The sequence below is a fragment of the Scyliorhinus torazame genome, chromosome 30, assembly GCF_047496885.1.
Source record: "Scyliorhinus torazame isolate Kashiwa2021f chromosome 30, sScyTor2.1, whole genome shotgun sequence".
In the NCBI taxonomy this organism is placed as follows: domain Eukaryota; kingdom Metazoa; phylum Chordata; class Chondrichthyes; order Carcharhiniformes; family Scyliorhinidae; genus Scyliorhinus; species Scyliorhinus torazame.
Genome location: NC_092736.1, coordinates 29,562,938 through 29,588,560, shown reverse-complemented (window position 1 = coordinate 29,588,560; position 25,623 = coordinate 29,562,938). Strand labels below are relative to the sequence as shown.

Here is a 25,623-nt window from a genome sequence, read left to right as displayed (position 1 = left end):
TTCCTCGCATTTGGTTGCGTTTGACTCTGGGAAAGAGTTTGCTATGCAATTATATCCTGCGATGCACTGACTCGGAGTCCTGCCTCCTTCCCAATCAGGGGATAAAAACGTGACAAACAGGAGCAGGAGTGAGTTCTCGAGCATGCACTGCCATTCGATAAGATAGTGGCTGAATTTCTACCTCTTTTACACTCCGTCCTTTCCCGTATCGCCTGATTGAGTCAAAAACCCATTGGTCATCATTAACTGGGTGCTCAGGCGTCCTCCCAAAGATGGGCAAGTTATGTGGATTGGCAATGGTAGAATTTCCCCTTAGTGTTCAGGGATGTGCCGGTTAGGTGGGGTTACGGGGATAGGGTGGGGGAGTGGGCCGAGGTAGGCTGCTCCTTCAGAGAGTCAGTGCAGACTCCATGGGCTGAATGGCCTCCTTCTGCAGTGTAGGGAGTCTGTGTTTCTATGGATCTAACTGAGTATCCCCAGGCCTCCCGCGTAGTCTCACAATCCTGCGAGTGAATAAATTTGACCTCTCCTCAACCCTGCAATGTGGTTAGCACTGCTGCCTCACAGCGCCAGGGACACGGGTTCAATTCCAGCCTCAGGTGACTGTCTGTGCGGAGTCTGCACGTTCTCCCCGTGTCCGTGTGCGTCTCCTCCGGGTGCTCCGGTTTCCTCCCACTGTCCAAAAACAGGGCAGCACGGTAGCCTTGTGGATAGCACAATTGCTTCACAGCTCCAGGGTCTCAGGTTCGATTCCGGCTTGGGTCACTGTCTGTGCGGAGTCTGCACATCCTCCCCGTGTGTGCGTGGGTTTCCTCCGGGTGCTCCGGTTTCCTCCCACAGTCCAAAGATGTGCAGGTTAGGTGGACTGGCCATGATGAATTGCCCTTAGTGTCCAAAATTGCCCTTAGTGTTGGGTGGGGTTATGGGGATAGGGTGGCGGTGTTGACCTTGGGTAGGGTGCTCTTTCCAAGAGCCGGTGCAGACTCGATGGGCCGAATGGCCTCCTTCTGCACTGTAAATTCTATGATAATCTATGATAATGATAATCTATGTGCGGGTTAGGTGGGTTGGCCATGCTAAATTGTCCCTTAGTGTCCAAAAAGGTTAGGTGGTGTTACTGGGCTATGGGGATAGGGTGGGGGTCTGACCCGAGGTGGGGTGCTCTTTCAGAGGGTCGGTGCAGACTTAATGGGCCGAATGGCCTCCTTCTGCACTGTAGGGATTTTAAATGGTTGACCACTTATCCTGGGATTGTGAACCTTTAGTTCTGAACTCTCTACAGGGAAATAGCTTCTCAACAGCTTCCCTGTTAATCCCTCTAAAAAATATTGCACATTTAATTGAGATCGCCTCCTTTCTCTAAACCAGAAAGAATATCGGCCCACTCTACTCAATTGCTTCTCAGAGGACAGCCGTCTTCCCCAGGAATCAATGTAATGAATCGATTCATAGACCAGAGCCTCATTTATCTTCCACTCGTCAGCTATGGGTGACTGAGCGAATCTCTTCAGCTCTAGGACGTAGGAAATCAGCCCCTCCCATGTTTTGCAGGCCAGCAGCCTAGACATTGAGGGGGGGCGAGCGTGGGTGAGAGGCAATCTTCTGTCAGGGAAGGGCCCAGGTAGGCTGACCGAAGCCTGGATTCGGGTTTGCGCTCCAGCAGGTGTCCTGCTGCTCTCTCTGGCCCCAATAAAAAGAATAATGTAGGACGTATCCCAGGTTGTTTTGTCCGTAGGCAGCAGTGATTGTTTTAAAGAGCTCAGCACAGAGTGGAGCACGCACAGTGCACACTTTGTTCAATTATACGTAAACTACTGTCGTGCCTCTGTTAGAACAAAGAACAATGAAAATTACAGCACAGGAACAGGCCCTTCGGCCCTCCCAGCCTGCGCCGATCCAGATCCTTTATCTAAACCTGTCGCCTATTTTCCAAGGATCTACTTCCCTCTGTTCCCCGCCCGTTCATATATCTGTCTAGATGCATCTTAAATGATGCTATTGCGCCCGCCTCTACCACCTCCGCTGGCAAAGCGTTTCAGGCACCCACCACCCTCTGCATAAAAAACTTTCCACGCACATCTCCCTGAAACTTTCCCCCTCTCACCTTGAAATCGTGACCCCTTGTAATTGACACCCCCACTCTTGGAAAAAGCTTGTTGCTATCCACCCTGTCCATACCTCTCATAATTTTGTAGACCTCAATTAGGTCTCCCCTCAGCCGCCGTCTTTCCAACGAAAACAATCCTAATCTACTCAACCTTTATCATGGCTAGCACCCTCCATACCAGGCAACATCCTGGTGAACCTCCTCTGCACCCTCTCTAAAGCATCCACATCCTTCTGGTAATGTGGCGACCAGAACTGCACGCAGTATTCCAAATGTGGCCTAACCAAAGTCCGATACAACTGTAACATGACCTGCCGACTCTTGTACTCAATACCCCGTCCGATGAAGGCAAGCATGCTGTATGCCTTCTTGACCACTCTATCGACCTGCGTTGCCACCTTCAGGGTATAATGGACCTGAACTCCCACATCTCTCTGTACATCAATTTTCCCCAGGACTCTTCCATTGACCGTATAGTCCGCTCTTGAATTAGATCTTCCAAAATGCATCACCTCGCATTTGCCTGAATTGAACTCCATCTGCCATTTATCTGTCTAACTCTCCAATCTATTTATATTTTGCTGTATTCTCAGACAGTCCTCCTCACTATCTGCAACTCCACCAATCTTAGTATCATCTGCAAACTTGCTAATCAGACCACCTATACCTTCGTCCAGATCATTTATGTACATCACAAACAACAGAGGTCCGAGCACGGAACCCTGTGGAACACCACTAGTCACCTTTCTCCATTTTGAGACACTCCCTTCCACCACTACTCTCTGTCTCCTGTTGCCCAGCCAGTTCTTTATCCATCTAGCTAGTACACCCTGAACCCCATACGACTTCACTTTTTCCATCAACCTGCCATGGGAAACTTTATCAAACGCCTTACTGAAGTCCATGTATATGACATCTACAGCCCTTCCCTCATCAATTAACGTTGTCACTGCCTCAAAAATTCGATTAGGTTTGTAAGACATGACCTTCCCTGCACAAAACCATGCTGCCTATCACTAATAAGTCTATTTTCTTCCAAATATGAATAGATCCTATCCCTCAGTATCTTCTCTAACAGTTTGCCTACCACTGACATCAAGCTCACAGGTCTATAATTCTCTGGATTATCCCTGCTACCCTTCTTAAACAAAGGGACAACATTAGCAATTCTCCAGTCCTCCGGGATCTCACCCGTGCTCAAGGATGCTGCAAAGATATCTGTTAAGGCCCCAGCTATTTCTTCCCTCGCTTCCCTCAGTAACCTGGGATAGATCCCATCCGGACCTGGGGACTTGTCCACCTTAATGCCTTTTAGAATATCCAAAACTTCCCCCTTCCTTATGCTGACTTGACCTAGAGTATTTAAACATCCACCCTTAGCCTCAACATCCGTCATGTCCCTCTCCTTGGTGAATACCGATGCAAAGTAATCATTAAGAATCTCACCCATTTCCTCTGACTCCACGCATAAATTCCCTCTTTTGTCTTTGAGTGCGCCAATCCTTTCTCTAGTTACCCTCTTGCTCCTTATATACGAATAAAAGGCTTTGGGATTTTCCTTAACCCTGTTGGCCAAAGATATTTCATGACCCCTTTTAGCCCTCTTTATTGCGCGTTTGAGATTTGTCCTACTTTCCCGATATTCCTCCAAAGCTTCATCAGATTTAAGTCGCCTAGATCTTATGTATGCTTCCTTTTTCATCTTAGCTAGTCTCACAATTCCACCCGTCATCCAAGGTTCCCTAATCTTGCCATTTCTATCCCTCATTTTCACAGGGACATGTCTGTCCTACACTCTAATCAACCTTTCCTTAAAAGACTCCCACATTTCAAATGTGGATTTACCCTTAAACAGCTGCTCCCAATCCACATTCCCTAGCTCCTGCCGAATTTTGTTATACTTGGCCTTTCCCCAATTTAGCACTCTTCCTTTAGGACCACTCTCGTCTTTGTCGATGAGTATTCTAAAACTTACGGAATTGTGATCACTATTCCCAAAGTAATCACCGACTGAAACTTCAACCACCTGGCCGGGATCATTCCCCAATACCAGGTCCAGTATAGCCCATTCCCGAGTTGGACTATTTACATACTGCTCTTAAAAAACTCTCCTGGATGCTCCTTACAAATTCTGCTCCATCTACGCCTCCAACACTACATGAGTCCCATTCAATGTTGGGGAAGTTAAAATCTCCCATCACGACCACCCTATTGCTCCAACAGTTTTCTATAATCTGTCTACATATTTGTACCTCTACTTCACGCTCGCTTTTGGGAGGCCTGCAGTAAAGTCCCAACAATGTTAGTGCACCCTTCCTATTTCTTAGCTCTACCCATATTGCCTCAGTGCTCGAATCCTCCATTGTGCCCTCCTTAATCACAGCTGTGATATCATCTCTGACCAGTAATGCAACTCCTCCACCCCTTTTTCCTCCCTCTCTATCCCTCCTGAAGCAGCTATACCATGGGATATTTAGTTGCCAGTCTTGCCCTTCCCTCAACCCAGTCTCCGTAATACCAATAACATCATATTCCCAGGTACTAATCCAAGCCCTAAGTTCATCTGCCTTACCTGCTACACTTCTCGCATTGAAACAAATGCACCTCAGACCACCTGTCCCTTTGCGTTCATCATCTCTTCCCTGTCTACTCTTCCCCTTAGTCACATTGAGTTTATTATCTAGTCCCTTACTGGCTTTAGTTGCTGCCTCTTTACTGACCTCTAACTTCCTAATCTGGTTCCCATCCCCCTGCCACATTAGTTTAAAACCTCCCCAACAGTGTTAGCAAAAGCACCCCCTAGGACATTGGTTCCAGTTCTGCCCAGGTGTAGACCATCCGATTTGTAATGGTCCCACCGCCCCCAGAACCGGTTCCAATGTCCCAAAAATCAGAACCCCCTCCCTCCTGCACCATCTCTCAAGCCACGTATTCATTCTGACTATTCTTGAATTTCTACTCTGACTGTCTCGTGGCACTGGTAGCAATCCTGAGATTACTACCTTTGAGGTCCTACGTTTTAACTTGTCTCCTAACACCCTAAATTCTGATTATAGGACCTCATCCCGTTTTTTACCTATATCGTTGGTGCCTATATGCACCACGACAACTGGCTGTTCACCCTCCCCCTTCAGTATGTCCTGCAGCCGATCTGAGACATCCCTGACCTGTGCACGCGGGAGGCAACATACCATTCAGGAGTCTCGTTTTCAACCACAGAAACGCCTGTCTACTCCCCTTACGATTGAATCTCCTATGACGATAGCCCTGCCAGTCTTTTTCCCGCCCTTCTGTGCAGCAGAGCCAGCCGTGGTGCCATGAGCCTGGCTACTACTGCCTTCCCCTGGTGAGTCATCTCCCCCAACAGTATCCAAAACGGTATACCTGTTTTGGAGGGAGATGGCCGCAGGGGACACCTGCACTGCCTTCCTGCTTTTTCTCTGCCTTATGGTCACCCATTCCCTGTCTCCCTCACCAATCCTAATCTGCGGTGTGACCAACTCACTGAATGTGCTGTCCACGACCTCCTCAGCATTGCGGATGCTCCAAAGTGAGTCCATCCGCAGCTCCAGAGCCGTCATGCGGTCTAACAGGAGCTGCAGCTGGACACACTTCCCGCACATGAAGGAGTCAGGGGCATCGGCCGCGTCCCTGAACTCCCACATTGAGCACGAGGAGCATAACACGGGTCTGGGATCTCCTGCCATTTTTACACTTTACCTTAACTGATTACAAATATAATATCAAATAATGAATAAGTGAAAGGAAGAAGGATTTTACTTACAAATCACAATACTTACCAACCCACGAAGAGTTAAATTTCTCCCAGCTACTTGCCTTCCAGACAAACCCCTGGCCACTGCTCCCGCCGAAAACCTGAAGCTATAACTTGAAATGAAAATCGCTTATTGTCACAAGTAGGCTTCAATGAAGTTACGGTGAAAAGCCCCTAGTCACCACATTCCGGCGCCTGTTCGGGGAGGCTGGTACGGGAATTGAACCGTGCTGCTGGCTTGCCTCGGTCTGCTTTCAAAGCCAGCGATTTAGCCCAGTGTGCTAAACCAGCCCCTAACTTGCGGATAAAAGAAAAAGAAAAGAGAGAGCTTACCTGATATTCAGTCACCCCCTGAGGTGAGAGGAGTGGAAGGGTAGGAGACACAACAAGTGTAGTGTCTCGGGTTTAGCAACCGCCCAACTTAAATAGAGGTAAGAATTAAACACTTAAGCACCTACCTGATTCCCAAGCTGCACTCCAGCTCCCTCTCTCTCTCCCGGAAATGTTATCTCTAGATGTGACCATTCCAACGCATTCCTGGCTGCTACTCCCTATTCTCCCCTCCGTAACCTTGAGGTCATCTGTGTCCGGGTTTTTAACTCGTTCCCCGACCTCCCCGGTGATCTCTGACCTACACCTGTGACCCAGTCAAGCAACATCGTGTTTTTAAAGATCTTGAGCTTGGTTCTCCGCTGCCGGGATTCTCCATTGCGCTGGCAGCCCAGGGGGTTCCTGTCGGCATGGGTGATGCACTATCAATTACGACGAGACGAGAGTGGAGAGTAATCGAGGCTTTATTAAGCAGAGATGTGTGGCCTCCTGCAGCTGCTACCAGAATGGAAGCAGCTCGGGTGTGCGCACACATTTATACTCCACCTACTGGGCGGAGCCAGCAGGCAGGGATTTACCTCCGTACCTGTAGTACCTTACCGTATTACCTCTAATAATCATCGTTACAAATATTATACAATCAGTGGTGACTACCACAGTGGGGCTGCCCACAATGGGAAACCTCATTGGCTGGCTGGCGAGATGGAGAATGCCAGGGGCACGCCGCACCCCAGAGCGGGACGGAGAATCCTGCCCCAGATCTTTGTTTTCAAATCCATGGCTCCTCTCTATCTCTACAATCCCCTCCAACCCTACGATCCACCAAGTATCTATGCTCCTCTAATTCTGGCCTCTTGCGTCCCCCAATCATCATTGTTCGACTGTCAGTGGTCTTCCCATCAGCTGCCAAGGCGCTAAGCTCTGGAAATCTCTCCCTACACCTCTCTGCTTCTCTCCTCCTTTGTTAAGACCTTCTTAAAACCTACCCCTTCGACCTAGCATTTGGTCACCTGACCTAAATACCCCTTATGTGGCTCGGTGGCAGTTTGTTTATATGGTGGGCGGCCCAGTAGCACAGCGTGGGCGCCACGGTAGCACAATGGTTAGCATCCCTGCTTCACAGCTCCAGGGTCCCAGGTTCGATTCCCGGCTTGGGTCACTGTCTGTGCAGAGTATGCACATCCTCCCCGTGTGTGCGTGGGTTTCCTCCGGGTGCTCCGGTTTCCTCCCACAGTCCAAAGATGTGCAGGTTAGGTGGATTGGCCATGATAAATTGCCCTTAGTGTCCAAAAAGGTTAGGTGGGGTTACTGGGTTATGGGGATAGGGTGGAGCTGTGGGCTTAATAAGGGTGCCCTTTCCAAGGGCAGGTGCAGACCTAATGGGCCGAATGGCCTCCTTTAGCACTGTAAATTCTATGATTCTATGATACCGCTCCTCTGAAGCGTGTTTCATTACCTGAACGGGGCCACATCATTATAAGTGGTTGTTGTTATAGTGGGAGCCGAATAGCATGCTTTGACTCTGCTCCCACCGGCTTCAGGAGGGCACAGAGTCTGGCCTCATGAAGCCCCAGGCAAAATGGAGGCGGGGCGAGCAGAGCCGGAAATGACCAACAAGTTTTAAAGCTTCCATTGCTTCTGAACAGGGGTGAACTGGGGTTCAATCACTCACATAGCGCATTGTTTCTTTAACTGATCCCCCAATTGTGCAAGTTGGTGATCCGTTAGGTAAAGACTTGAGTAAGGACAACCAATTAGTGGTAGGAATGCTGCCAAGATTGGCTGCATTGCTGTGGTAACCTCACAAATGCCCACAGTCTCATCGGGGTGCCAACACTGTTCATGAAAGTCGGTGACAATCAATTATGGCGAGAAACGGCCCTCCTTAATCTGCCCACAATGTTCCCTCTGTCTTAATAACAAGGACACGGACATGATCTTTCACTCGCTCTAACATGTTCTCCCCCTTTCTCTTTCAGACACGCCTCAGGAAGTTGGATTATGTGGTATGTTAACACTAGTTTTAGTTATTTGCAGGTGACTTTTGGGTTTTACAATGAGTGACATAAAACACCCAAAGGACTTGACATTTCCCATCAGTCCCATCAGTAACAAACATTAAAGTAGAAAAAGAAATTATGTCACAACCGTTCTAATGTTTTTTTCACAAACTATCTAGGCTTACCTGTTACTGGGTACTTACACCAGAGAAACGGCCTTTGTTGGTGTTTACGGTCCCTAAGAGCCTCATTCTCCTCCATTCATCTCGTGCTGTTTTTCCCCATTAACGGGGAAAGCTATTTGTCTGATTTAAGGTGTTTACAATTTGCAAGAAGCTGACAAGAAAGGTTTGGCAGTGCAGAACTTGAATATTGTTGAAGAGAGAGGCATGTTGCTGGAACTTGGGGAACATACAGCTCCCCATGGCTTTCTCCATGGCAACACTGGAGCCAATCAGAGTCGACTTGCCTATCAATCAGCACTCTTTTCTCCTGTAGTATAAATTGTTATATTTTGAAATTTTGTATTCGTGCCCTGATGAGTGCAAGGCGGAAAACTTCCACAACATGTGTCTCTTTTCAGCAATTAAAAATCCCGTTCATCGAATCCCCCTCCTGTTGCCGTGGACAGGGTTTTCACGCGGAACTCTTGGCATTGAGGACAGACTGTCGACTAGCCACAGCTAGGCATGCCAACCCTCCAGGGTTGGCCTGGTGTCCCCAGGAATTGAAGATCAATCTCCAGGGCAACCCTGGAGAAAAATCACCGGGACACGGTGGCACAGTGGTTAGCACTGCTGCCTCACAGCGCCAGGGGCCAGGATTCGATTCCCGGATTGGGTGACTGTCTGTGTGGAGTTTGTGTAGGTTTCTTCCGGATGCTCCGGTTTCCTCCTACAGCCCAAAGAGGTGCAGGTTCAGTGGGGTTATGGGGATGAGGCCTAGGCAAGAGGGTCGGCGCAGATGCGATGGGCCGAATGACCTCCTTCTGCACCTGTAGGGATTCTATTCTAAGATCCAATGGCGTTGAATGTTTTTCTTGACTTTCATTTTATTTGGTGGAGATGAAAATGTTGAAAATGTGTGGGGGGGGGAGGGGAAAAGCTGTCTGTCTGACAGACGAGCATTGTCCAATTGAGGAATGAGTCTCTTTGCTCCCCAGTTGGCGTGGGAAGGACGAAGGTCGCCCGATGGTTGTGTTGGCCGACTAATAGCTCGGCGGGGGTGGGGGGGGGGGGGGGGGGTTCGTGTGATGAAACCTCCAGGAACACATTTGAAAGTTGGCGACCCGAGTCCCAGGTGTTTCACAGGAAGAGATTGTGGCTCTGTTTGAGTAAGATTCTGTGGTTGTTCAGAACGTTGGTGTTCGAACGTTTTCCGACATTGAGGTACGTTCTACAACCTGTGTCCACGTAACGGTAAGAACCCAGCTTCTCGTGGCACAGTTCCTCTCCCCGCTAACAGGAGATTGATGGAATCACCAGAGGAAAACCTGCACACTTGGCCCATTCCGTGACCCCTGCCTCCACCGCCTTCTGAGGCAGCGTGAGCCAAAGTCACACAACCCTCTCGAGAAAGAAACCTTCTCCTCATCTCTGTCCTCCAAGGGCGACCCCTAATTTTCAAATTTTCCCTTTAGTACTCGACTCGCCCACAAGAGGAAACATCCACGCCACGTCCTGCTTGTCAAGACCGTTTAGGATCTTGTATACTTCAATTAAGTCACCCCCTCACTCTTCTAAACGCCAGTGGACACCACCTCAGTCTGTCCAAACTTTCCTCATTCCAGTATCAATTGAGTAAATTTCCTCTGGACCCCTCCCCCTCAGTGCATTTTCTTAAATAAGGAGATCAAAACTGCACACAGTGTTTGAGATACGGTCTCACCAGGACACTATACAGGTAGGTGTTAGGCCACACCTGGAATACTGTGAACAGTTTTGTTCCCGTAGCTAAGGAAAGATATTCTGGCGTTGGAGGCAGTCCAGAGAAGGTTCACTCGGTTGATCCCGAGTATGGAGGGATTTTCTTATGAGGAGAGGTTGAGTAGGTCGGGTCTGTGCTCACGGGAGTTTAGAAGAATGAGAGACGACCTTATTGAGACATATCGGATTCTCTGGGGGTTTGACAGGGTCGATGCTGAGATGTTGTTTCCCCTTGTGGGAGAGTCTGGGACCAGAGGGCAGAATCTCAGAGTAAGAGGTCGCCCATTTAAGACAGAAATGAGGAGGAATTTCCTCTCTCAGAGGGGAGTGAATCGGTGGAATTCTTTCTTGCAGAGAGCTGTAGAGGCTGGGTCGTTAAGTATGTTCAAGGCAGAGATAGATCTTTAATCAGTCAGGGAATGAAGGGTTATAGGGATAGGAGTGAAAGTGGAGTTGAGGGTTATATCAGATCAGTCACGAACTCGCTGAATGGTCTATTTCTGCTTCTACGTCTCATGGTCAATGCTCTGTATTACTGAAGCATAATAGCTTTACTTTATATTCAGTTCCTCTCATAATAAAGAATATTATTCCACAAGCCTTCTTGGTTACATTCTGTATCTGCTTATGACTCAAGACGAGAACACCTAGATTCTTCTGCACCTCGGAATTCTGCAGCCGTTCTCTGTTTGAGTAATCCTCTGCTTTTTTAATCCACCGTTCGATAGTGAGTAGCATTGGGGTTAGACTACGGTAGTTTGGGGACTTTCTCCAACAGTCCTACTCCTTGACTGAATCAACATTATTTTCGGAAGACCCTGAGGATGAGAGGCGAGTGCGAGGTGTCTGTCCAACACCCCTGAGATGGCAAGTTGGGAGTTTGGGCACCATTCCGGAGACTGCGGCACTAAACCTTGGCTAAGGCTCTATTATTGTACCGAGAGAGCTCTGCACTGCAGGGTGGGGGTGTGGACGTTAAATCGAGACCTTGTCTGCCCCCTCAGGGAAAATTCCAATCCGTCACTTCAAAGAGGAACAGGGATTTCCCAGTGCCTTGGCCAATATTTTTCAATTTTACTGAAAATAGGATGCGTGGGTTTCCTCCGGGTGCTCCGGTTTCCTCCCACATTCCAAAGACGTGCAGGTTAGGTGGATTGGCCGTGCTAAATTACCCTTAGTTTCCAAAAAGGTTAGGAGGGGTTATTGGATTAGGGGGATAGGGTGGAAGTGAGGGCTTAAGTGGGTCGGTGCAGACTCGATAGGCCGAATGGCCTCCTTCTGCACTGTATGTTCTATTATCTGATCATTGTCACATTGCTTTTTTTAATGGGAGCTTGCTGTGCTCAAAGAAGCATTTCCAGGGGGTTTTCAGGGTATGTCAATACTGACTGGAATTCACAAGCTCCCATGTCCAAATGCCTCAGTGATTTACAGCCAATTAGTACATTTGATGTATAATCATTGCTGTAAAGTAGGCGTTACAATTTCCAGCTTTACTCAGCCATTCCACTCTCACTGAATATCAAAAAAAAACCATTTGGTACGTTCCTGCTATCTCCCAATCAAAGTGAGACTTTGCACAGACAATGCCTGGTAATGTGGTATTGAGCTTGATCAGATAGGAGTTCACATTGCTCTAATTAGGTCACCGAGTTGATGCAGAGTCCTCCGTATTGACCTAGTCTTTCGGATAGCAGAGCAGTAAACGCTTTGTCAGGCCCTGTGACTTTGACGATAAACCATAAATCATGTACTAAAAGTCAAAGAAGGTCAGTCAGAAGGCGCCACCGTCTAAACATCAACCTACTGCTAAAGGGGGGGGGGAGGGGTGACACGTGCAAATGGGCTTTCCTGCCCAGCTACCTAAAACCTGAGGGGATCTCCAATTCATCTCGAGCTCCGTCATGTCCCTGGGTATCTGACTGCCCAACCCGCCAAGCGCGAGGAAGAACAAGAATTTTTTTTGTTAAGCTAATTTAAGGGGTGCTGGCGCGCTGCCTAGACCGGCATTTATTTCCCATCCCTAGTTGCTCCTGGGACGGTGGTGGTGAGCTGCCTTCTTGCAGTCCCTGAGGTGTAGGTATGCCCACAGTGCTGTTCGGTGTCATAATATACACCGGTATATCATGGTGCAGACACACACTGATGGACACACAGTGGGACCAATCAACATACACAACACCGCAGCCAATCACCAGTGAGAGCACACGCACTATAAAGACAGAGTTCCCACTCATTCGAGTTGCAGCTAGCTAGGAGCACAGAGCTCACAGCCTGCAGCACAGATATTCACCATGTGCTGAGTGCATCGACTGGTTGGGACAAGGCAAAGGTCTTTAGTTAAAGCTAGTATCGTGTTAACCCACAGTCAGAGTATGTTATACAGTTAATGATTCAATAAAATAGTGTTGCACTATTTCATGTGTTGGTGACCTGTATGTGTTCCACGGATCCAGAGCACCCAACACAACATTCGGGAGGGAGTTCCAGGAGTTTGACCCAGTGACAGTGAAGGAACGGTGAAATATTTCCAGGTTTTGGGGGGGGGGTGGTGGCTTGAGTGACTTGGAGGGGAACCTCCAGGTGATGGGGTTCCCAGATATCTGCTGCCCTTCTTCTAGATGATAACGATCGTGGAGTTGGAAGGTGCTAAGAAACTTTGGTGTGTTCCTGCAGTGCACCTTGTAGATGGTGTACATGGTTGCTACTGTTCATCAGTGGTGGAGGGTTTGAGGAAGGAGGAGCAATCAAGCGGGGCCGCTTTGTCCCGGATGGTGTCGAGTTTCTTGAGTGTTGTTGGAGCTGCACTCATCCAGGCAAGTGGAGAGTATTCCATCACAATCCTGACTTGTGCCTTGCCGATGGTGGACAGGCTTTGGGGGTGAGAAGGTGAGTTACTCACCGCAGGATTCCCAGCCTTTGACTTGCTCTGGTGGCCACAATATTTATGCGGCTAGTTGAGTTCAGTTTCTGGTCAATGGTAACCTAGGATGTTGATAGTGGGGGATTCAGCGATGGTAATGCCATTGAATGTCAAGGGGCGGTGGTTAGAGTCTATCTTGGAGTTGATCATTGCCTGGCACTCGTATGACACAAATGTCATTTCCCACTTGCCAACCCAGGCCTGAATATTGTCCAGGTCTTGCTGCATTTGGACATGGACTGCTTCAGAGTCTGAGGAGTTGCGAATGCTTCTGAACATTGTGCAATAATCCCTCACTCCCTTATTTAAGTGAGTACACTGAGCCAAAAAGAGAAACTTGCATTTATATAGGGCCTTTCACAACCTCGGGATGCTCCACACCGATATTAAGTACTTTTGAAGTGTAGTCACCAGTGTAGTGTAGGAAATGTGGCAGCCAATGCATGCACAGCAAGATTCCACGAACCGGACTGCAATGCTGACCTGTTTGTGGCATTGGTTGAGGGATGAATGTTGGCCAGGACACCCTTGCTGATCTTTGAGTGGTACTGTGGGATTTTTTTTAACATCAACCTGAGAGAGAAGGCGGGGGTCTCAATATTCCCCCTCATCCGTCAGACGGCACTTCCTGACGCCACGACCCTCCCTCAGCGTTGTGCTCCATTTTGACAGCCTGAATCTAATGTTCAGGGTTGTGGAGCGGGAGTTAATCTCCTGACTCGAGGGTGAGGTGCCGGTCTTTCTCCACCACTCGATCCTGTAGCCCCCGCCCCCTTGGACATTTTGGACAGTGAGCCCCCTCCTCCTTTGGCACCGATCGAACAGTAACTCTGTACCGCTTTGCGTTTCAGCGACTGACAAAGTGGCGCTGCTGATTGGGAACATGAACTACGTGAATCACCCCAAGCTGGTGGCCACCATGATGGATGTGATGGAACTGTGCAGCCTGCTGCACCAGCTTGACTTCCGGGTGGTTTCCCTGTTGGACCTGACCAAAGAGGAGATGCAGAGTGCAGTCGAGCAGTTTCTCCAGCTGCTGGATCGTGGCGTCTACGGTGAGTGGGCCTGAGGCTAACATTGGAATCTCGCACCATTCTGAACACAGCCCATGGCAATGAGGCAAACCTGTTTTCGAAAGTTACTCACTGGACAGTGAGGGAGAATTGTTTTGAGCTTGGGGTCCGTCTGACCTAGTCTTGGGAAGGGACTTGCCAAGCATTTAGATCACCGCAGCATACAAGTGCTGGGAAATGGGATTAGAATAGATGGGTGCTTGATGGCCGGCGCAGGCTCAATGGGCCGAATGGCCTCTTTCTGTGTTGTAAAACTCTATGGCACTACATCAGGCGCTACAGGGCAGATGCACTGATTCTTGAGTCACGTCTTTAACACGGTTGCTGCGAACTACTCCCTATATTTGCGTGTGTCTCCGGATGAATGAATTAATAATATAACAAAAGCCATGAATTCAATTGATGGTTAAACGAGTGTTCTCTTCAGCCGAGACGCTTTAAGAAAGATTCTGCCAATCTATTTAATTACATTTGCATGTTCTCAGCCTGACGAACTCTGCTAAGCTACGAATCCTATGGGAGAATTGGTGTTCTCTTTCCCCCACCTCCCACCCTCCTTGCCGCAGTATTCATTTCTCAGCCACCACTTCCATCCCTCTCTCCGGCACTGGTCCAAACCAGGCTGCTCAGAACCGTTGCATCTTATTGGACAGGTCAAGAGTTGACCCCACATTTGCTCCGTTATCCCAAACTGCCTATCTTTCACCTCCCAACATGGCCGCCGGACAGGGCTCATGCTAACATCACCCTGGCAGCTGTTTGAGGGTTGAGTCCTGGATTGTCGGTTGGTGCGGAATGTTACAAAAACAAAGACAAAGAAAAGTACAGCACAGGAACAGGCCCTTCGGCCCGCCAAGCCCGTGCCGACCATGCTGCCCGACTGAACTAGAATCTTCTACACTTCCGGGGTCCGTATCCCTCTATTCCCATCCTATTCATGTATTTGTCAAGATGCCCCTTAAATGTCACTATCGTCCCTGCTTCCACCACCTCCTCCGGCAGCGAGTTCCAGGCACCCACTACCCCCTGTGTAAAAGATTTGTCTCGTACATCTACTCTAAACCTTGCCCCTCGCACCTTAAACCTATGCCCCCTAGTAATTGACCCCTCTGCCCTGGGGAAAAGCCTCTGACTATCCACTCTGTCTATGCCCCTCAAAGGTTCAGACGGAATTGGAGGCAGAGGGGAAATTAAAAATTAACAGCGATGTAAGAGTGGATTTCCACTCCACAACAATCGGGTGTATATCGGAATATTGGGCATTATCCATGGCAGGGGTACTCCCTGGTATTCCAGTCCAATCCTATTCCCTCACCTTGTGGCGCACTAAGGTAGACATTCATCCGTTTCCATAGCTAGTTATCCCCGGAACAGGTCGCTAGTCTGTCATCAGGGGCTTCTAGCTTGAGGGGCACCACTCCACATCAAGCATCACTGACCAGGAGTCTCTCCCAGTCTTACCGCCAGCCATTGGCTTGTTTGGAAGGATTTTGCAGGTTCACACACTCAACCTGTTGGGCTGCATTACGAACACACGTTCCTTGGCCATCAAGTCCCGGGTGGGATTCGAATCCAGAGCTTCCGGCTCAGAGGCAGGGACGCTTAACCCACTGCACTACAAGACCTAATCCCTGCAATATGTATCCTGTGTTGGGCAACAGATATTCCCGGATGCGCTGGGAGCAGGGTAGCCTGGTGCCAGCCGTGGCTCCATTGGTAACGCCTCTCCCCTGAGTCTGAAACTTGTGAGTTTAGGTCCCACTGCAGGGACGTGAGCACAAAGTATGGACTGACGGACACTCTCTAAGACACTACCGAGAGGGTACTGCACTGCTTCAGGGGGAAATGTATCTCCCCCTCCCTGGGGGATGTGGAAAATCCCGTGGCACTCTCCTGAACAAGAGCAGGAGAAGAGTTCTCCCTTGGCAAATATTTATCCCTCAACCATCATTAAAATAGATTGGCTGTTCATTTTCACATTGTAGTTAGTATGAGTTGAAATCCTGTGGGATAGCCTGCACTTCTAATCTATCGATCAATGTTAATGCGTCACTCCTGTAATTATAAACTGTGACACCACCAACAGAGGTCTCGGAAAGTCATTGCAAGCCAAAGTCCCCCCATCTGTTTCTCTCGTTTTCCATTGGGTACATGTCTATACTTGGTGAGGTATGTGTCCAGCTCCTGGTGGCGAAATTATTGAACTGCTTGTCGGCAGCCCTCTAACCCAAGCGCGTTCACCGTACCAACAGGGGTGAAGCATGGCTCAAAGCTGGCACAGCACGCCCAGGGCTAATTCTCAGTCGAGACGGGCACAGCTCGGGGAAAGGGGCCACCGAGTCAAAGTCCCGATTCGATGGTCCGTACTTGGTGTTCGCCAGCCCCCGAAGCCTCGGAGAATAAACCCTCTGGAGGCTGTCCCCGAGGCACAGGAACCGTGAGGCCGTCTTAAGAACTTTGGTGCCTGCCTCTCGTTCTAAATAAGGGCAGAATGTATGGCTTTAAAGGAGAGATGCAACGGCATCTGTGCACCCTCGCCCACTCCTCCCCTACCCTCGTACCCCTTTCCACTTGAAGAATGGCCATTGTTTTGAATGGATTGAGAGATGGCATGTTGACAAGATGAAGGAAGAAGTTGCATTTATATAGTGCCTTTCAAAGAACAACAAATTGTATTTGTAGAGCAGTCTTGGTATCGTAAAACGTCCCGAGACAATCTCAGAATGTCCCAAAAGCGCCTTCCAGCCAATAGGAGGACCGTTTATACAGTTGTCACTGTAGTAGTGTGGGAAGTACAGCAGCCAGTTTGACCAGGTCCAGATCCCACAGCCTGGACACCAGGGAGAGCTGCCAATGCTCCTGGGAAGCACATTCACTAAAGGCACCAAATAAATACAAGCTGTCATTGTGTCCTTGATTCCAACGTTGGCCAAATGTCACTAAAGTCTTTACAATCGGCACCTCTGATGTTGCTTCGCTTTGTCGCGGGGAATTCAGCGACGAGCCCAGGATCGCCCCCGACGCCCCATTGAGCCTGGCAGGCCCGGTGTCAGGCCTTGATGTTCCGTACTCTCCCAGCCAGGTTTCTGCAGGCCTGGCCCAGCTGGGACTGTGCTCTCGAGAATTTACTGAACCACATCCCACCCTCCCCTTCCCCGTTTCCTTCCTGCTGCCTTTCCGGAGAGTTGTGGAACCGCTGTATTGTGTGAATTGAGAGGCTGCGGGAAAGCCTCCGCTCCTGGTCTATGGATCAATATTGATGGCGCAATGGGCAGGGGCCATTGTTGCCCTGTGCCCATTTCGCACATCCTCGGCAAAAACTGTCCAGGGGTCAACTCACTTCACAAAGGCGTCGTTTTTCTGAACCGTACAGTGACACGAGCGTGGGGCCCACGGTGCTGTGAGAGCAGTGTCTGCCCTCCCCCAGCTTCCCCTGGGGTCAGTTCTGGCAGCGGTTAAGTGACGGAGAGGAGGAAGGCAGCAGGAACCAGGACATGGCCTGTATTGAGGATGTGGGGTATGTGCTATTTCTGGCTTGCCACTGTTTCACCTCCTTGTTTGGTAGTGGGGAGGGAACGAAACGGAGAGAGAGAAAGAGACAGAGAGAGAGACAGACAGACAGAGAGAGAGAGAGTGCACCTCTTGCTCTGTTTGTTGCCGTGAATATTTTTCTAGACATCACCAGGAGAGGCAGAGATCCCACTCTTAGACAGGGCAGTGAAGAGGTGTTGACAGGAAGCTGACCGCAGTGGGTTGCTCTGCTGTTTGTCTCGTTTTGACAGTGAACTGCCTAAGCCCGGTTTACATAGAATTGTACAGAACGTACAGCCGGGAAACAGGCGTTTCATACAAAATGGAAACAGGCTTTCCAGCTCAGTTGGCTGGTGTTGGCGTTCTATACGAACTTTCTCCCAGCCTCGTTATCGAACTCCAGCAACACAACCTGTTACTTTCTCCCTCGCTGTTTATCTATCTTCACTTGAAGCGCCTTTGCGCTTTTCACCTCATCCACTCCTTAGTGTGTCCAAAAATAGACTTTGTCCAGAACATTCGCTTTAGCTCAGCTGGCTGGGCGGCTGGTTCGTGATGCGGAGCGAGGGGTTTGATTCCCCGCACCGGCTGAGGTCATTCACGAAGGTCCCGATTTCTCAACCTTGCCCCCCCTTGCCTGAGGTGTGGTGACCCTCAGGTTAAATCGGCACCTGTCAGCTTTCCCCCTTCAAAGGGGAAAAGCAGCCTCTTGTCGTCTAGGACCATGGGGACTTTACCTTCACAATTCTTCTGATATTTTCAATTCAACTTCCCTTCACACAGTACATGCCTCTCGGAGATGCATCAATACCTTTGTACTCCTATTCAATGTTCGGCATAGAGTCTGGGGGGGTCCGCAGATTTTCCAACCCCTCACTGCACTATGGCTGATAGGCCTGTCACAACCAGCCCCAGGCGCCGTTCCCCAAGATTTGTCGACCCCGGGGAGACCCCCTCATCCAGGCAAGAGGAGAGTATTCCATCACACTCCTGAATTGTGCCTTGTCGATGATGGACAGGCTTGGGGGAGGGGGGGGGGGGGGGTCAGGAGGGGAGTTACCCGCCGTACGATTCCTAGCCTTTGACCTGCCCTGGTAGCCACAGTATTAATGTGGCTAGTCCAGTTCAGTTTCTGATCAATGGTAACCCCCAGGATGTTGATTGTGGGGGATTCAGCGATGGTAATGCCGTGTGCTACCAGATTCCTGAATGACCCTCTTATGGACTGAACTGATCTCTTTGCACATCTTCTCTAGTGAACAGTACTACACTCCGTACGCTTCACCCGGTGCCTGAACCTATGTATTTGAAATGAAAAAATGAAATGAAAATCGCTTATTGTCACAAGTAGGCTTCAAATGAAGTTACTGTGAAAAGCCCCTCGTCGCCACATTCCGGCGCCTGTTCGGGGAGGCTGTTACGGGAATCGAACCGTGCTGCTGGCCTGCCTTGGTCTGCTTTCAAAGCCAGCGATTTAGCCCTGTGCTAAACAGCCCCTACGTTTACATTGCGTGTCTATGTCGGTCCTGTTTTTTTTCATGTATGGAACAATCTGTCTGGACTGTACGCAGAAAAATACTTTTCACTGTACCTCGGTACACGTGACAATAAACAAATCCAATCCAATCTAATCCATTCTATCGTGCCAATGATGCGCCTTCCCCAATGTACACATATTGCGATTCGCAATTCTGTTGATTAACAATATGAGCCAGTATTGATACGATTGGAGAGATTGAGACTGGTTTCTTTGGAGGTAAGAAGGCTGAGGGGAGACTTGTTGGAGATATTCAAGATCCTGAGGGGTACGGACAAGGTAAATAGTGAGAAAATGTTCCCCCTCAAGAGAGCATCAAGAATCAGAGTGCACAGATTCAATATAATGACTAAAAGGAGTACAAATGATGTAAGGAAAAGAATTTTCACCCAGCAGGTAATTGGACTCTGGAACAAACTTCCTGAGAGGGTGGTGGAGGTTGGTTCGATCGAGGTATTCAAAAGGAAATTGGATGTACGGCAGGGGTGTGGGAGATGGCAGAATCCTCTGTGAGAGAGCCAGTGTCGACTCGATGGGATGAATGGCCTGCGTCTTAGGGGCATAGCCTCAAAATAAGGGGAAGTAGATTTAAGACTGAGCTTAGGAGGAACCTCTTCACCCAAAGGGTAGTGAATCTATGGAATTCCTTGCCCAGTGAAGCAGTTGAGGCTCCTTCGTTAAATGTTTTTAAGATAAAGATAGATAGTTTTTTGGAGAATAAAGGGATTAAGGGTTATGGTGTTCGGGCCGGAAAGTGGAGCTGAGTCCACAAAAGATCAGCCATGATCTCGTTGAATGGTGGAGCAGGTTCGAGGGACCAGATGGCCTACTCCTGCTCCTAGTTCTTATGTTCTGCACTGCCAAGAGTCTGTGATTGATCCACAAAGGATCAATATGTCACAAATTCCACCTGTTTGTAATTCTTATTTACTTCAACTTTTGAATGGTGCCCAATGTTCACTTTTTGGTCTACAGCTCAAACTGTAGCTGAATTAGCAATTCAAAACAAAAAGAGTAACTTACATATGTATGTATAAAATGTGTGTGTGTCATATGTTAATTCTTGAGATGGACCAGGGTCACTGAGTGCAAAGGTCATGTTTAACATCCACCAGAGCAGGGGTACTCTTTACAATTGTTTTGAGCGCCTAAGGAAGGCAGAGCGAAGTCTTTTTGCCTCAGATTACCCTGCCTTTTTAGTCTACTTTTTCACCTCTCCCAGGAGATCACTCGGGTTGCGGATAGGGGGTGGACACCGTTAGAACAGGCTGGATGAACCTTCTCCTGTCGGTCAAGTTGCATTTGGTCAGTTTTGTGGGATGTTTAAATCCACTTGAGGAGGCAGAGACGGTCGTGGTCTGACATCTCGTTTGAAAGATGGCACCTCTGACAATGTGGCATGCATGAAATTGTCATCATGTGGATTGTGTGCTCAAGTCCCTGGAGAAGGGCTTGAACCCCACAACCTTCTGACTCTACGACAGGATGGGTTACCATCACTGTGGTTTGAAATGTGGTAGGTGGATACATGGGGCTCCATGCTATCTGTGTAAGAGTCGCTGTGTTAATGATACGTTAGTTATATTGGCAACATACCCAGGTTAAGGGCGTTTTTAAATTAAGTACTTAGAGCACATATAAAGAGAGACTGCTGGGACACTGGATTGGTGGTTAGGAAGCACACTCCGTGTAATGCTGTATTCTGTGAATAAACCGATTATCAAGAGAAGTATTAGTGTCTAATTTCTTATCTCCCTAACTGGCTATTGGATTTGCATGATGGTTTTGAAATCATTGTTAAAACTATGATGAAATACAGGGAGTTAACAAAGAACAAAGAAATGTACAGCACAGGAACAGGCCCTTCGGCCCTCCAAGCCCGCGCCGACCATGCTGCCCGACTACACTACAATCTTCTACACTTCCGGGGTCCGTATCCCTCTATTCCCATCCTATTCATGTATTTGTCAAAGATGCCCCTTAAACGTTACTATCGTCCCTGCTTCCACCACCACCTCCGGTAACGAGTTCCAGGCACCCACTACCCTCTGTGTAAAAAAACTTACCTTGTACATCTCCTCTAAACCTTGCCCCTCGCACCTTAAACCTATGCCCCCTAGTAATTGAAACCTCTACCCTGGGGAAAATGCATCTGACTATCCACTCTGTCTATGGTCCTCATAATTTTGTAGATCTCTATCAAGTCGTCCCTCAACCTCCATCGTTCCAGTGAGAACAAACCAAATTTATTCAACCTCTCTTCATAGCTAATGCCCTCCATACCAGGCAACATCCTGGTAAGTCTCTTCTGCACCCTCTCTAAAGCCTCCACATCCTTCTGGTAGTGTGGCGACCAGAATTGAACACTATACTCCAAGTGAAATGAAAATGAAATGAAAATCGCTTATTGTCGCAAGTAGGCTTCAATGAACTTACTGTGAAAAGCCCCTAGTCGCCACATTCCGGCGCCTGTTCGGGGAGGCTGTTACGGGAATTGAACCATGCTGCTGGCCTGCCTTGGTCTGCTTTCAAAGCCAGCGATTTAGCCCTGTGCTAAACAGTGTGGCCTAACTAAGGTTTTATACAGCTGCAACATGACTTGCCAATTTTTATACTCAATGCCCCGACCAATGAAGGCAAGCATGCCGTATGTCTTCTTGACTACCTTCTCCACCTGTGTTGCCCCTTTCAGTGACCTGTGGACCTATACACCAAGATTTCTCTGACTGTCAATATTCTTGAGGGTTCTACCATTCACTGTATATTCCCTACCTGTATTAGACCTTCCAAAATGCATTACCTCGCATTTGTCCGGATTAAACCCCATCTGCCATTTCGCCGCCCAAGTCTCCAAGCGATCGAAATCCTGCTGTATCCTCTGACAGTCCTCATCGCTATCCACAATTCCACCAACATTTGTGTCGTCTACAAACTTACTAATCAGACCAGTTACATTTTGCTCCAAATCATTTATATATACTATGAACAGCAAAGGTCCCAGCACTGATCCCTGCGGAACACCACTAGTCACAGCCCTCCAATCTGAAAAGCACCCTTCCATTGCTACTCTCTGCCTTCTATGACCTAGCCAGTTCTGTATCCATCTTGCCAGCTCACCTCTGATCCCATGTGATTTCAACGTTTGTACCAGTCTGCCATGAGGGACCTTGTCAAAGGCCTTACTGAAGGCCATATAGACAACATCCACTGCCCTACCTGCATCAGTCATCTTTGTGACCTCCTCGAAAAACTCTATCAAGTTAGTAAGACACGCCCGCCCCTTCACAAAATCGTGCTGCCTCTCGCTAATACATCCACTTGCTTCCAAATGGGAGTACATCCTGTCTCGAAGAATTCTCTCTAGTAATTTCCCTACCACTGACGTAAGGCTCACCAGCCTGTGGTTCCCTGTATTATCCTTGCCACCCTTCTTAAACAAAGGAACAACATTGGCTATTCTCCAGTCCTCCGGGACATCACCTGAAGACAGCGAGGATCCAAAGATTTCTGTCAAGGCCTCAGCAATTTCCTCTCTTGCCTCCTTCAGTATTCTGGGGTAGATCCCATCAGGCCCTGGGGACTTATTCATCTTAATATTTTTCAAGAGTTAGAAAAAATATTATTCGATACCTAAAGATATGGGTCTTTTAATTAAGGGAGTGACGCAAAGTCTGCCGTGTTATAACTGCGAGGGTTTCCCAGTATGCCGGTCCCCTCTCGGTGGGGGATGTATGTCTGTGAAGATAGTTTGGAAACATTTCACTCTCTCATTCCTATTTTTGACCCACTAGCTCTGTTTTACTATGCTGGGCATGGCTACGAATGCTCCGGTCGAAATTACATGGTGCCGGTAAACGCTCCGAATCCATACAGGCCGGAGAATTGCATCAACGTTCAGAAAATCCTCTGCAGGATGCAGGTGAAGAACACAGCCTTGAACGTCCTCCTATTGGACATGTGCCGGAAATGGTACGGTGCTTTGTTCGCCTTTCTCCTTTGCGCCATTGCTTTAAGATACTACATTCACAAAATAATAATGCCGACAATTGCTTGTGTGTGAAGATTGAAAGACCCTCCCACCAATGTGTATAGCATATTGACAATCCATTTGAATATGCCTAAGGAACACAGCAGTAGTTAGACAACTGGGAGTATAGAAATGGGGGAGCAACTATGCAGCCAAATTGCTGAAAAGGGGATCGAAACAATACGAGAGTTGACAGTGAGGTCGGAACAGAGGAGGTAAGTGGTAGACTGCAGGAAGATATCAATGGACTTCACCATTTGGCAGAAAAGTGGGGAATGGAATTCAGTCCCGAAAAAGAAAAGCTGATGGTAGAAAGGCTTGAGGACATAGATTTAAGGTTGTGGGGAGGAGGAATGTGGCAAAGAACCTTTTACGCCGTGAGTGTGAATGAGTTAGAACCCACTGCCTTGGAGAGTGGTGGAAACAGAGACAGTCAATGATTTCAAAAGGAAATTGGATGAGCGCTTGAAGGAACTGAACTTGCTGGGCTGTGGAAAAGGGGTGGGGATGGGGGACTGACTGAATTGCACTACAGAGAGCCAGCATGGAGTCAATGGGCCGAATGGACCCTTCATTGCCGTAAAGACTGTAAATGTGATGTAATCTGAAAAGGATAAACAAAGCAAGAGAATACACAATAAACGTTGTACCTTTATTGGTCGAAGTTTAGCATACAACAGGAGAGAAGATTTGCTAGAACTGTGTAAAACACTAGTTAGATCACAACTAGAGTACTGCGTGCAGTTCTGGCCACCACATTACAGGAAGGATGTGATCACACTGGAGAACGTGCAGAAGAGATTTAAGACGATGTTATCAGAAACAAATAATTTTGTTACGAGCAAAGATTGGTTATTTTCTTTGAAACAGAGAAGGTTGAGGGGAGAATTCATTGAGATGTACAAAATTAAGAGGGGCCAGGTGATAGAGTGAATATGAAGGACCATTTTTTTCATTTGCAGAGTGATCAATAACTGGAAGACATAAATTTAAAGTAATTGGTGATCAGAGAGGAGTCCAGGAGGATTTCCTTTACCCAGAGGGTGCTGGGATGTGGAACTTGCTGCCTGAGAGGGTGGTAGAGGTAGATTGCAGATCACAGGATGAAAAAGTTTGGTTGGGATAAAAGCAAAGAGCCGATAAAAGCAAAGAGCCACATACAATAAAAAGTACAACACTTGGGATGGAACAAAGCGTTCCCTACAGCACTGGAATATTAAACTCATTTCCCGTGTTAGTAATGAAACTAAGTTGACGAAGGGATTGAAGTGACACCAGAACTGCGATTGGAGCCTGAACACGAGGGAAACACGAGCATTGATCCGTGCAGGCAAATCCCATTTCCATGTTGCATGTTTTATACGTCTTTCAGCTGTTCTGCCTTGGGTCCATACATTCAGTCGCTGTGATTCATTCCAGTCTTGCATGTGTTTGTCATTTCCATTTCAGTATATATTCTGTCAATTTTTTAAGCAAGGTAATTCCCTAATCAGAAAGGTAATTGGCTACACCTAGGTTCTCAATTAGCCACCAATAGCTCAACATTGAGACAACACTGCCCAAACGTGCTCTGATTCTTGGCACCACTGTTCCTCATCTTCGAGTGCTGCCACAGGCCCTCCACGTTCTGCCTGCCGCATCTGAGCATTCCACCTCCCAGATAATTGAGGGACAGGTTTCTCATAGAATCCCTACAGTGCAGAAGGAGGCCATTCGGCCTGCCGAATCTGCACCGAGTCTCTGAAAGAGCAGACATAGATTTTCATAGAATTTACAGTGCAGAAGGAGGCCACTCGGCCCATCGAGTCTGCACCGGCTCTTGGAAAGAGCACCCCACTTAAGCCCACACCTCCACCCTATCCCCGTAACCCAGTGACCCCCACCTAACCTAAGGGCAATTTATCACGGCCAATACACCTGACCTGCACATCTTTGGACAGCGGGAGGAAACCGGAGCACCCGGAGGAAACCCACGCAGACACTGGGAGGACGTGCAGACTCCGCACAGACAGTGACCCAAGCCGGGAATCGAACCCGGAGTCCTGGAGCGGTGAAGCAACAGTGCTGACCACTGTGCTACCGTGCCCCTGCCCCATCCCTGTAACCCCACCCAACCCACACGTATGGGCACTAAGGGGCAATTTTACCATCTTTGCACTGTGGGAGGAAACTGGAGGAAATCTACGTAGATACGGGGAGAATGTGCAGACTCCACACAGTCACCCCAAGGCCCGGATTGAACCCAGGTGCCTGGTGCTGTGAGGCAGCAGTGCCAACCGCTGTGCTACCGTGCCGGCCCACCTTGGCTGCACACTAAATTGAGCTTCGGACCAGAATGGGTCTGGTGCCACGCTGATTCCCTCGAGTCGCAGCCTCGTGCATCCGGTCTCAAGTT

At 48.5% G+C, this 25,623-nt stretch overlaps 1 protein-coding gene across 3 annotated transcripts in view; it reads left to right on the top strand.

The window, feature by feature from the left end:
* The window catches only part of malt3 (MALT paracaspase 3), a 178,608-nt gene that overhangs the window by 90,299 nt on the left and 62,686 nt on the right, over positions 1-25,623 (top strand). For all 3 annotated transcript variants that reach the window (XM_072493082.1, XM_072493081.1, XM_072493083.1), the window contains 3 exons: positions 8,192-8,218; positions 13,912-14,115; positions 22,993-23,170. In XM_072493082.1, the coding sequence (XP_072349183.1) occupies positions 8,192-8,218; positions 13,912-14,115; positions 22,993-23,170 (409 nt within the window). The remainder of the gene's footprint in view (positions 1-8,191; positions 8,219-13,911; positions 14,116-22,992; positions 23,171-25,623) is intronic.